The sequence below is a fragment of the Epinephelus fuscoguttatus genome, linkage group LG8, assembly GCF_011397635.1.
Source record: "Epinephelus fuscoguttatus linkage group LG8, E.fuscoguttatus.final_Chr_v1".
NCBI classification, from domain to species: Eukaryota; Metazoa; Chordata; class Actinopteri; order Perciformes; family Serranidae; genus Epinephelus; species Epinephelus fuscoguttatus.
In genome coordinates, this window is record NC_064759.1 from 34,476,001 (window position 1) to 34,488,482 (window position 12,482).

Sequence of the window (12,482 nt, forward strand, 5' to 3'; positions counted from 1 at the left end):
TAAGATTGTATACAGTGTAATTGTTCTTGGTTGTATGTGAACTAAACATTTTGATTAGTTAGTTGATTTATTACCCATTGGACAGCATCTTTGTGTGGACTCCAAAGCTATGATATAACCTTTAATGCACAATAGATACAGTCCCTTGAATGGTGTTTCATTTTCTTGACTGTCAAAGGATACTGTACATTCTGGTATGGGAAGACATATATTAGGTTTTATGTAACACATTGTTTGGTAGTTTGGCTGTGCCTCTCAATGATTACACTTGCTCTTTATCAAAGTGACCTTTCAGAAGCTTTTACAAAATCTTTCTTTTTTTAAGTGAACAAATTGAAGTTACACAGAGTAACAAAACAGGAACAGTTTTTTTTTTCACTTCGTTGACATTTACCTCTTCCCCCTGGGCAGTCACGCTCCAGGATGTTGGCTCCATTCAGCTCCAATTAGGCTCTTTCAAACAAATTTAGAAAATCTAGAAGAAAAGTCCGTCATAATCTTTCTCAGGGGACACCAGCCATAAAAACTTAGCTGTCATGGCAGATTTGGAGCTTAATTAGTTGGAGACATCTCATAGTGTGACTCTGACCTTTAACACTATTTTCACAGTCTTTCCTCATTGATTTGTGTCCACTGTGTCAGTTGAACCTTATGTGGCTTGCTAACTGAGGGCGTCCAGCACCACGAAGATTAAGCTTATGCAGTGGGAGTGAAGAATGGTGACTGGTGGTGTTACGTGTGGATACGGGTCAACGATTGGAGGCCGGCTTCCTCATGGGGGCTCAGACTGTGTTTCGGGGTCATGGTGTGGAAAGCAGCTTTTTCTCCTGCTGGCCCCCGCAGCCTTTCCACAGTCCCTGGGGTGTGTTTTGTGTTGGGCTGCAGGTCAGCGGAGGTGCTGTTTCAGGCCATCAGGTTGTTTTCTTTACCCTCTCTGTTCTTGCCACACTCTCTTACAGGAGGAGCCAGACATGGCAGCTCAATGCTTTGTGGTCCTCCTCTCATCTAGAAAATGCAGCGACTGCTATTCATTGTGGTCATTATTCTGGCAGCAGCAATCTTACGCACATGCACACACACAAAGACACACACATTTGAACTCTACATCATCAATATGAGGAGAAATATAGCATTCCCAACCAAAGGTATTTCCCAATACTCCCTAGTGCTTGGGAGTATGTGGAAAGATTATGTTATAGTGCAACTCATTAAAAATAATATAAATATATCCACACACTGAGTCAGCTATAACACTGGAACACCACAGATTAAGGGTTCATAAAAAACTAACAGCAGAAGGGTTGAAAGAGTAGGCTTAAAGTTAAGGATAAATTGTTGAAATCAATAGCTAAAAGTAATAAATAGGCAGTTCAAGTAGTTTGCTAAAAATAATGGATAAACACTTCAAATTAATGAATAAATAGTAAAAAAAAAATACTAAAAGGGTGAGATAAAGTAGATACATGATTAAAATAGTTAACTAAAAGTAAAGGATCGAAAAGATAATCTAGCTAAAAGTAATGGATATATACAGTAGTTCAAGTAGTTAGCTAAAATTAATGGATAAACAGTTCAAATAAATGGTTAGGCCTAAATAGTGAAATGGATGGATGGATGGATGGAAAGAAAAGGAATGGATACATGTCTAATATCCTGAATAATTGTTTTGGCGGTGTCCATAAAGGGTGCTCAATCTGACAGGGCTGTGAGTGGACTTCTGACTGAAGATGTTTGCAGCAACTGTTTCTCGTTAGACAGCAGCTACAATTATGCATGACTGTGATGCATGGGTCGAGCCATAACCCACAAGTTGAGCGTTTTGGCTAAGCTTGTTAGAAAATATTGTGGGTTTCCACAGCAGACGGGTCATTAGGTGACAAAGCACTGTTCTAAGAAAGTTGTAATAACTTTCAGAAGCATTGTGCAATAGTCCACTTTCCACCTTCTCTTCCACTTTCTCTGTCTCTCTCAAACACACACAATCTGTTGGAGTCTTAAAGATATTTAAATCTCTCCGGTTTAATATGTAGGCCTAACACCACGTCCTAACTACAAGCAAGCATCTCTCTGTCCACACTGAATCCATTAAATATGCACTTCTGTTACATCATGTAAACAAACCACTGTACCCATCAGTCGTGCGCTCATGTATACAATCCAGGCAGGTTATCTGCTGTGCAGTCAAGATCATACTTAAGATGTAACCACTTAAAAATTGGTGAATATATGCCGTCTTGCTATGTTTGTACTTTTTATATTGTGATATTTACTGGACATGACATACAGTACAGCCAACAGCAACTACATTGTTATTAGCAAAGGTCATTACCAGAAACTTTCAGCTCTGATTTGGGGGTTGGGTTCAGGTCATTGATTAACCCACATGTTTGCTGGGTGAATTGGCTCTAATAATGGTCCGGTTGGTGTGGGTTTAAAAAAAAAAACCCTGACCCATGCATCACTAATGCAGGACATGACCTGGTTTTTTTTTATGTAAGCTTAACAACACTATCAGAGGGCAGATTTTTCCTTTAACCCTTGACCCAGATCCTAACCCTGAACTAGCAGCAACCCCTTGAAGAAATTTAGACAGGCCATCATGACTTCATTTCACAACTATGTTCTCACCAAACACCAAATATGTAAAAACATATCTATCTGTCTTTTTTTTCTTTAGTTGTCTCCCCTGGTGTCTGACACACACACACACACACACACACACACACACACGCACGCACGCACACACACATAGCCTAGCGACCTCTGTGGATTTTGGACAAAGAGCTTTCATAACATCATACACATCCCCATGACAGCTGCTGTATACTGTCAATGATCCATTAAGCAATTTTTTTTAGCATTTAAAAATTCTTGCTCTGAAAAGATCATCATCATCTTAACAGGCGGTGATGATGGATTTAAAACAGCACGTCTCCTGACATCATGAGATACTGTAGATTAGCTCTTTGCTGCTCTGTTCTACAGTAGATATTAGATGGAATTTTGTAGAGAAGCTAGTGTGTGTGTGTATGTGTTATTAAAAGGCACAACAGGCACTCCTGCAGCTCTACTTGATTGTACTGGTCAGGGTCAAAGGTCATGAGATCGACAGCTCCTCTGCAAACAGAATGGCAGAAAATGAAAATTGGAGGAGGAGAGGATTAATGGTAAACTGAACCTGACATGTTTTTGGTAACCCTTATGTTGACAGAGATTAGGCATTACTGCCTGTCTGCTTTGATCCATCTCATAAAGTTGTTTTCCAACAGTCATATTGTAGGGTCAACCTTTTTAGCCCCAATGCTACTCTTTGTCCCAAAATGCCTCGTACTCCTGTTGCTGGCAGCGGCTCATGTCGTCCTGGTTTCAGGTAAACACACACAGCAGGCTGCGCTTTCTACCCACAGTGTATTTCAAGCAGCACTCACACATTTTCACGCTTTCAAGATGTGACGATGAGTAGCTGTATGCCGATGTACGTCATTGTGCTCCCAGAAAAGTTGAAAGGTGTTTAAAATGCCAGATGTCTGTGGCCGAGTGACCTGTATGTGACCCGCAGAGTTCTTTGTTCTGGGAGGACCATGTCACTGTCAATGTCTTCTCAGTGGTCAGTCATGCTCTTTTTCTTTCTCTTTCACCCTTTCATCTCCTCTCTTCTCTTCTTTTGTTTAATGTAGGGCTGCAACCAATGTTTATTTTCTTTACTGATTAATGTGCTTCAGTTATTCTATTAACCATTGAATTGATGACATATCAGAAAACAGTGGAAAATGTCCATCCTTGAGTCCAAGTTGATGTCATCAAATGTCTTTTTCAGTTGACACTTAGCTGAAATCAGAGAATGACTGAAGGTTTTGATGAGTGGTATAAATCACTTCCCGCACCTTTTTGTATTAGCAACAGAAACACTTGCAAGCCCACAGCATGCTGTGGCATCTCTAAATGCCAAAACAGCTGAAAGGCAAAGTCAAGTTCACAGAAGGACCGAGACCGTGTGTGTGCTTAGCCTGATTGATTAGAGATCAGAGAGGACACAGTGTTTACCTTTGGAGAGCAAACATGCCGCACCCCGGGGATGTCAGTTGCCATGTGTGAGCTCCTCTACTGCTTAAATAGACTCATGTGGCCAAAGTACTGACCACCTGCCTGTCAGCAACACACAAATACCTCAACTCACAGAGGTTTGTCTTTCCCCAAAGAGAAGAGCAGCAATCAGCTATTTGCTATGTAAAGATATAGTTGAGTAATGGTGTCCCAAGCAGAGAATGAAGTCATGCACCCTGTATGTGTGTGTGTGCACATATACATGGTTATCATTGATAACAGGAAATCCTCAGCAGAAAAGTGTACTGCCCATCCTCCAGTCCCCCCTGTTAACACCTTTAGCTCTGTCAGCACTGTTGCCACTGTTAGCACTTTTTGCACTAGTATCTCCCTCTATGTTTAGAGCAGTGTGCAGACAACCTTTGAATCAGATACACTCTGAATATGATACAGAGGTCCTTTAAGTTATTTTAAGGAAACATAGTGTCACTTGTTCTATTTTTTTTTCTTTAGATCTAGTTGTTGTATACATGTAGGATTTCCACTTGTGAATTGCTTTGTTTAGCTCCAGGGATGGAACTGTCTAGCTGTCGTTCAGTTGCTTGTTTGGCCACTGTGGTCGAAACTGAAATATCTCATCAAGTATTCAATGTATTGCTGTTTTGAAGCCTCAAGTTTGGCATTTTGGTCATCGCCATCTTCTTTTTTTGAGCCAGAATTGACCATTTTTTGACAAGAGGTTGGAGCTGTGGAGGAGTAAGGGGTGGCTCTTACTTATAGACTGTGGTGAGGCCTCACAGACAACCTGTCACTTAAGTGGCCCTGTGTTACTATAAACACCCAATACAGTTTTCATTTATGTTGAAATTAGCTATAGAGACCAAAACTGTTTTTGTTTTTTTATTTTTTTTGTACCAGGCTGTAAACATGTTAATTTCTGCTGTAAAGTTGGGCAACATGGGGGTGGGAATTGACACTGTTTTGGAGCCAGCCTCAAGTGGCCATTCAAGGAACTGCAATTTTTGACACTTCCACACTAGCTTCATTTCTAAGCTTTGGACGTTCCCGCTTGATGGTAGCCAGATGATGAGGCCAGTTGACGTTGGTAATCCCCTGACTTTTTCTCTCATGTCACCATGAGGTGATTTGAGTGAAATCTCTACACAACTATGAGATGTATTATCATGAAATGTGGTACTTACACTGATGTCCCTCTCAGAATGAACTGTGATAACATCAGTGATCTCTCAGCTTCTCTAGTGCCATCATCGGGTCAACAGTGTAATTTGTCCAAGTTCATGATCAAATACCTGAAAAACTAATGACATTTCTATCAGCTGTACTTTGTGTTAAGTGCTAGCTAGTTAGCGAATTATGACATGCCAATAAGCTAAACATTAGCTGTGTGTTAGCATTGTCACTGTGAGTATTTTAGCATGCTGAAGTTAGTATTTCGCCCAAAGCACCACTGTGTCTAAGTACAGCCTCCTCAGACACTAGTATGACCAGACTTTTTCCACTATTTTTACTGGTGTTAAGTGGAAACCTGTGCTGACAGCGTACCCTTCCTCATCCCTGACTTATCAAAGCATTTTTATTTGACACTTTTATGCCTTTCTCTTCATCTCACTAGATTTTATTCTTGCGTTTAACAATGTGTCATGCTGTTTGCGTTTGACATTTCCACGCTATTTTCTTCCACAAGCTTTGACCTGGGACTGGCTTTTACTATATGAGCAGATTCTTACAAATAGTGATGTTTTACTGCCACTGGCACATGGAGGAGGTGTTGCCCCCCCATACTATAACCAGATGAGTGTGTTGGGTAGGAAAGACGCCGCAGCTGGACCCCACGCGTAGGGATGATCTCTTTATCCAGGGATTGTCCCGGAGGGAAGGACGTTGATTCCAGGGAGCAAGGAAAGGAAAGAGGGAGGGTTGGTGGGAGGGAGTGATAATAAGATGAATGAATATTTGTGGAGCCTCAAGGGTCCAAAGCAAACTCCCTGCAGAGGCCCCGGGATCTGGGCTCAACATTAAAGTCCCAGGTGCCATCAGTATTCAATAAAGTCTTGGTCAGGAGAAAAAAGGCAGAAATGAAATAGCAGCTTAACTTCAAACAGTCCTTTAGTTACAGCTTGAAGCTGTTTTTCCCTCAAATCTTAGATAAGATGTTTTTTTTTTCAGTACAAAGTGTTCATGAGTTCATTGAATTCTGGTGTTGCCATTGTTATTGCCAAGACATTTTGCTTTATTAGTCAAGCATGACATAAAACAATTGACCATGACACCCTGCGGTGTCTTTTGAATATACATAAAGTATGGTCTCTTTCTCTTCCCTCTTTCTTCTGCTGACTTATGTTCTTCCATTTATTTTTCTATTTTCCAGGGGGCTGTTCATCACTATTCATGACCGAGGCCATATTGCCACGCTGCTCCAGAATTGGCCAGAAAAGGACGTCAGGGTAAAAGATAATGTGTTGTTTCAGCACTCCCACATTATAGAACTCATTCATACTAAGCCTTGTTTGTATAATGGCAGCAAAAAGCAGAACATAACAGTTGGAATACCTGAATGTTTTGGTCAGTTGGCTCAGTTGCCAACACAAAATGAGTGATGAGGATTCCTTTTTCTTATTGGTTTCTCTATGGGATTTACCTACAATTAAAAAATATAGACAGTTACCAGCCTTATCCTTTATTGTTTATGCTTTTAAAAATATTGTTTTATTTTATTCATAGAATGATACAGTATACACAAATGGAGAAAGGACAGGATACATTTAGTAACTGCAGTGTGGAGTAGCAAAAAGAAGTGTGAAACAGAACACACCCAACAACAACACATGTTGCTATGATGTTGAAAGACAAAGATAATCTCTATGGACTCCCCGACCAGCTTATCTAAACCTCTTTCACAACTATAGGATAAACTATGTTTAGTGATAGACAGACACAATTATTATTATAAGAGTGAGACCTTACTTTAACATAATCCTTAATGACATACAGACACTATAAAAGCTTTGCACCGTTGTTTGGCTTTGTTTGAAATTCTACATAAAATGAGATCAAAATACTAACGACTGTTATTTAAAAGTACTGAAGATATTTTCTAAACTATCAGGGGATTCTTTACCTGTTGCAGTGTGGACTGACAGCCCAGTCGCCAGAAGAAAATGCTGGCATTGTATATTCCTGCAAATCATGGATACGTTACATTTGTACATTTTACACGTATCATGTCATGGTTTCTAAAGTAACATAATATAGAGCTGAATTTGTCATTAGGAGGTGGTGGGGATGGCAGATCACCAAGGGGAGATGCCTGTCAAACTCCAGACCACTCTCCTAGAGCAACAAATTACAAGATGATTTTTTTTTTTTTTACAAGTCAGCGCTGCATCTTCCAGCAGGTTTTTAGCCACCAAACATGGGTGTTTTTTAGCAACCTGTTGCCGTTTTCTCTTGCGTAATTGCCACAAAAACTGGTTGTTTTTTCTACCAAGAAGTCGCTCATTTCCTGCAGGAATGTTGCCAATAAAAGGGGTTGTTTTTTTAACAAAACATTGCTACATTTTTAACAGGGATTGTGCTCTCAAAACTAGGTATTTTAAGCTCATACATGATCTTTTCCTAACCATAACCAGGTAGTCTTTGTGCCTGAACCTAATGACATGTTAACCACTGTGTTGTTGAAACATAAAGTTTCAATTAACACACTACATAATAATGTACAAATGTAACATTATATGTGGTTTGCAAAAACATACAATGCCAACCTTCACTGTGGTGATTGGGTTGAAACTGAAGGTGGAGACCCTGTCTGTCTACAGTTGAAATTATCAGCATATGGATACCTAGTTGCCCATGTAATACTGTACAATTATTAATTAAATATGTTAGCTATATTATGCTGATACTTTATTATGATAAATAACTGTTTCAACTGTTTCAAACAATAAAGAATGCAGTAAGTGGTCTGTTTTGGAGGTGGACGATTTTTCTATTGGTTCTCTTGACCTGCTGTACTGGCCAATTTCCCAAAACCCTGAAATATTCCTTTAATCTTTTGTATAAAGCAACTATGTGCAAGTCATACTCTTGTCATATTTAGAATGACGAAACCTGTAGGCATTCCTGGCATGTCAAATATACCTGCAGCCTCAGCCACCTGTTCACAGCTGTCAACAGCAGGGCATTTACCTCAGCGCTGACATGCCGCCTCTCATTGTCAGGGTGGTCTTATCGTAAATTCACCTAATGTGGCCTACTTTTAACATTTCCAAAGAGAGAAGGCAGTCGAGAGCCAAGGTAGTCATCCACTGATAAGCCTGGCGGCTTTTCTGTCACACATTAACAAGTTTTGGTTGGGGGAAAAAGCTGTTTATGGTATTAAGTGTGGTCATTATAGATTTTAAACATTCAAATGGGAAAACTAGTGACACTCTTTAAACCTGTCAGATTGTGGGAGGCTGTAAAAATGTTGTGCCAAAGTTATCTGCGTCACAATGATGTGGAAAAAGAAAAAACCTGAGAATTAGGAACGTTTCAAATTAAACACTTCTGCTGGTCATATTAAGTGTTACACAGTTGATTTGTTTCATGCTGTGGAATCCACCCAGAGGAACTTATTTATTGCTTAATGAGTAAAATAAGGAGTGAGTGGAAAGCCAGGAGGGTGTAGGAGGCCCTGGCTCACACTGAGGAAAAAAACATGTTTCTGTGTAGCAGGATGGACTTGTTTTGGTAAAGAAAGTTAAAGGAGACATGCAGGCAGAGCCGCTGCCTCATGTATTGTCTCATTAAATTGTGTATAATGTGATGTATAATCTAATTTAAGAATATCCTACTGTACATGTAGCAGCCTTAAACACAGATTTAAATTGATGAGATGGCTGGTGTGGCTGCTGTAGTGCTGTGCTGTTTATGGCTGACATGTTATCTTGATTGACAGGCGGTGTGTGTGACAGATGGAGAGAGGATCCTGGGGCTGGGAGACCTGGGCTGCTGTGGTATGGGCATCCCGGTGGGCAAGCTGGCCCTCTACACAGCCTGTGGAGGTGTGCCGCCACAGCAGTGCCTGCCTGTCATGCTGGATGTGGGCACAGACAATGAGGTAAGAGATGAGGTGTAAATATAAGTGATAGAGGCGTTACGGCTACAGTAGACCGCAGCCTGTTACAGTATTATTTTTACATTAAATTCATCAGTTCAATATCTTAGGTTAGCCTGTTAGTATGCTAAAATGTGCTCATTACCACGAGCACAAGGGTTGTGCCACTGTGTTACTCAGTGCTGACCATCAGCTTTCCTGAAATACTGACAATATGCGATTTTTTCCCATGCATCTCTATTTTCCTTCATCTTCATCATCATCGATCATGCATAAAATCAGGCTGAAGTATGATTATGCATGGGGGTGTCTTTCCCATTCTTACCTCGTCTTAAAATAGTAAAGTGCACAGATTAGCGTTACCTTTCTCAAAACACCTGCTGGAGGTCACAGCACCATTGATTACCATTCAATTCATTCAAGTGATGCTCTAGACGTCCTTCTACTCCTCACCAACAACAATCCCACTCTTGAAAATGTCCCACCATCTGTTGGTCCGATTGAGCTTGGTCCAAAACCGTCCTTCCTCACAACTGCAGATGCTGAGGTGGACCAAACATGGGCACAGCAGATGCCTCAGTTTGTCTGTGAAGTGGTGCAGCAATAGGAGAACACTACCTAAATTAAGAATTGTAATATATTATTCCCATGCTCCAGGAAAGTTCAATCAATATTTATGAACAAGAGCTACTCCCTCTCAAAGCCAGAAACCAGAGAGTCTCAAACTTGTGATGTGTTCAAGTACAAAGTCTTGAGCTGCTCCATAGACAATGAATAGGAGCCTGATTTTCTAGACCCACAGAATGTTTGTTTTCTCTTTTATACCCAAATAAACTTTATTCTATTGTAGTGTTCTCAGTTCTGAAACAGAAAATGAACCCACACACTCAGAACATTCCCTTGGCTGCTCCCAGTGCTGTCTATAACATCTTTCACCAGTTCTATGGAGCAGCTCCAGACTTCATACCTATGACATCAAAAAATTAGAGTTTAAGCACTCTATTTTTAGGATCTGGGAGAGCGTTGTTCATTTTTACTTATAGTTTTGGACTGTCTTAGAAAGTGGGTAAAGTTCCCTTTTAAACTCAAATTATTGCTCATACAAATTAATCTGCCGTGAGTACATGATGGCGTATGCCAGCGGGGAAATGTTCCTTATCCACCTTGGCCAGGTAAACCTTGCCTCAGAAATCAGCCAAGAAAAAGAAAACAAATCTAACACTTACAACCAGGAAACACCCTTTATATAAGTGAGGTAAGCAGCTCCATTGATGGATGCCAGCTGGGAAAACACCTCCCCTCTGCCAGCCTGGGAGAGTAGCAGCCAGAACAGAGCTACAGTTACCCACCTATGGTCCCTGTTCTCTATGGCAGGTTCCCTGAGAGATGATTCAAACTGGGCAGGGCAGCACGTGTGTCTGTAGCCTTAAACAGACTAAGAATAGTCTGTGTGCACATCTATATATACACAACTCTCAGCTTCGGCCAAGGGCGTGGCAGCCTCAGATGCCTGTGCGCCCGACACAGCTGAGCTCAGCCTGTCAGGAGCTGTCCTTCATCCTCCAAGACAGTCTTCACATGACTCAGTCCCTGGAGTTCGGTTTCAATCCAAGCACATGTCTTAAGTGGATTAACGATGAGAGATGTTGCTGAGAATGGATGAGTCTGCAAAGAAAATTAAATAAGAAATGTAAGAAGTCGAATGTATATGGAAGAGTTTCTAAACCCTCTGTGGCAGCTTTCATCAGAAGTCCCTTGCATTATAACAACAGAAACACTGCAGTCTTCCCAGAAGGCATATAAAATAAATGACGTTGCTACATTAGTCGTCTTCATGCCATTGGAACTGAATTAAGAGAGCAAAATATTCTCTCATCCTGTCAAGTCCTCCACCTCAGCTCTTTTATCTTTATAGACCTTCAGTATGTTGCTCTACCTTTTGACCTCTTCCTGTACTGGCACTGTGAACCCTAAGTTTCCACATTTAGTTTACTACTCTGAATGCTTCTGGTAAAGGGTGATAATACCATCTGCAGATTAGATTCTTGGGTGCATGGCAGCAGTTTTAGACATTTATGGGCATCACAACACAACTTTAACAAGCTGTCTCATAGCTTGACTTGTTCCAATTGTTTCAGTCTGCTTTATATCTGCTGCCAAGATAGGAAGAAGAGAATCGCTTTTTGTGTGTATAGTTATGTGTGTGTCAGTGAGCGCTGATGCAGGGCCTGTAGTTGAGGTGGTGCTGTTGGACTTCAAACATAACAACTTAAAATACTGTAGGTAAAGATGTTATAGGAATAGTTCAGCATATGTTGATTGATACCTCTTTGATGTCTGTGTGTGTGGCATGAGCTGAGCACTGATTTAGCTGGTGCAAACAGCTAGCATGGTTCTATCCAAAGCTCCAAATTATAGTTCCTAACACCCCTAAGACTCACTTATGAACAGGTCGTAAATCGTTCGTTTAATCACTGGCTGAATCTTGCAACTCTAAGATAGCCAGAGATGCTGTACAGACGTGCTGGATGGATAAAGTGTTTGTCAAGAAAAAGTTATATCTGGCTTCAGCTCTGTGCCTAATGAATGGATATGTGTGGTTTAGGGCAGTAACAAGCAATGTGATTGCTTTTGTCAGTAATGACTACCTGTGTGTTAACGTGGTGCAGAGCTAAAGGTGTGGCTGAGGCAGTTAGCTCCTTTTACAAAGGGGAAATTCAAGACGTGGTAAAAATTGTTTTATTTATATGTTGATTTTACCTACTGGGCATTGTGATGTTAGCCAATATTAAGCCTATTCAGCAACACCTGCTTTTGTCTGAAGTTGGAAGTGTGTGAAACTACCATATCTATTGTAGACAGGATTTCAAGAGTGCTGCTGTACACAGTCACAGGGCTAACGTTAAGGGAGCTAATGTTAAGAAGGTATGATGTTTAGGTTTGGCGGCTTTGGAGTTGTTTAACGGCAACTTTGACAGCTGGGCTGAGTAACGAAAGTAATATGACTAGTGTAGCTAATTACTTTTGCTGTACTAATTGAGTAACATAACATCCATCTATTCATCCATCCATTCATCCATTTTCATACACTTATCGGGGGCTGGGTCACAGGGGCAGCAGACTGAGCATCAAACATCCCTCTCCCCAGTAACGCTTTCCAGCTCCTCCTGGGGGATCCCGAGGCGTTCCCAGGCCAAATGAGAAATATAATCCCTCCAGTGCAATCTGGGTCTATCCCAGGGCCTTATACCATCTGAATATGCCTGGAACACCTCTAACGGAAGCACCTGGGAGGCATCCTGATCAGATGCCGAACCACCTG

At 41.0% G+C, this 12,482-nt stretch overlaps 1 protein-coding gene across 1 annotated transcript in view; it reads left to right on the top strand.

Moving 5' to 3' along the window:
• me1 (malic enzyme 1, NADP(+)-dependent, cytosolic) overlaps positions 1-12,482 on the top strand; it is a 108,830-nt gene that overhangs the window by 68,587 nt on the left and 27,761 nt on the right. Inside the window, exons 4-5 of the mRNA XM_049584685.1 lie at positions 6,434-6,509; positions 9,002-9,163. Of these exons, the coding sequence (XP_049440642.1) occupies positions 6,434-6,509; positions 9,002-9,163 (238 nt within the window). The remainder of the gene's footprint in view (positions 1-6,433; positions 6,510-9,001; positions 9,164-12,482) is intronic.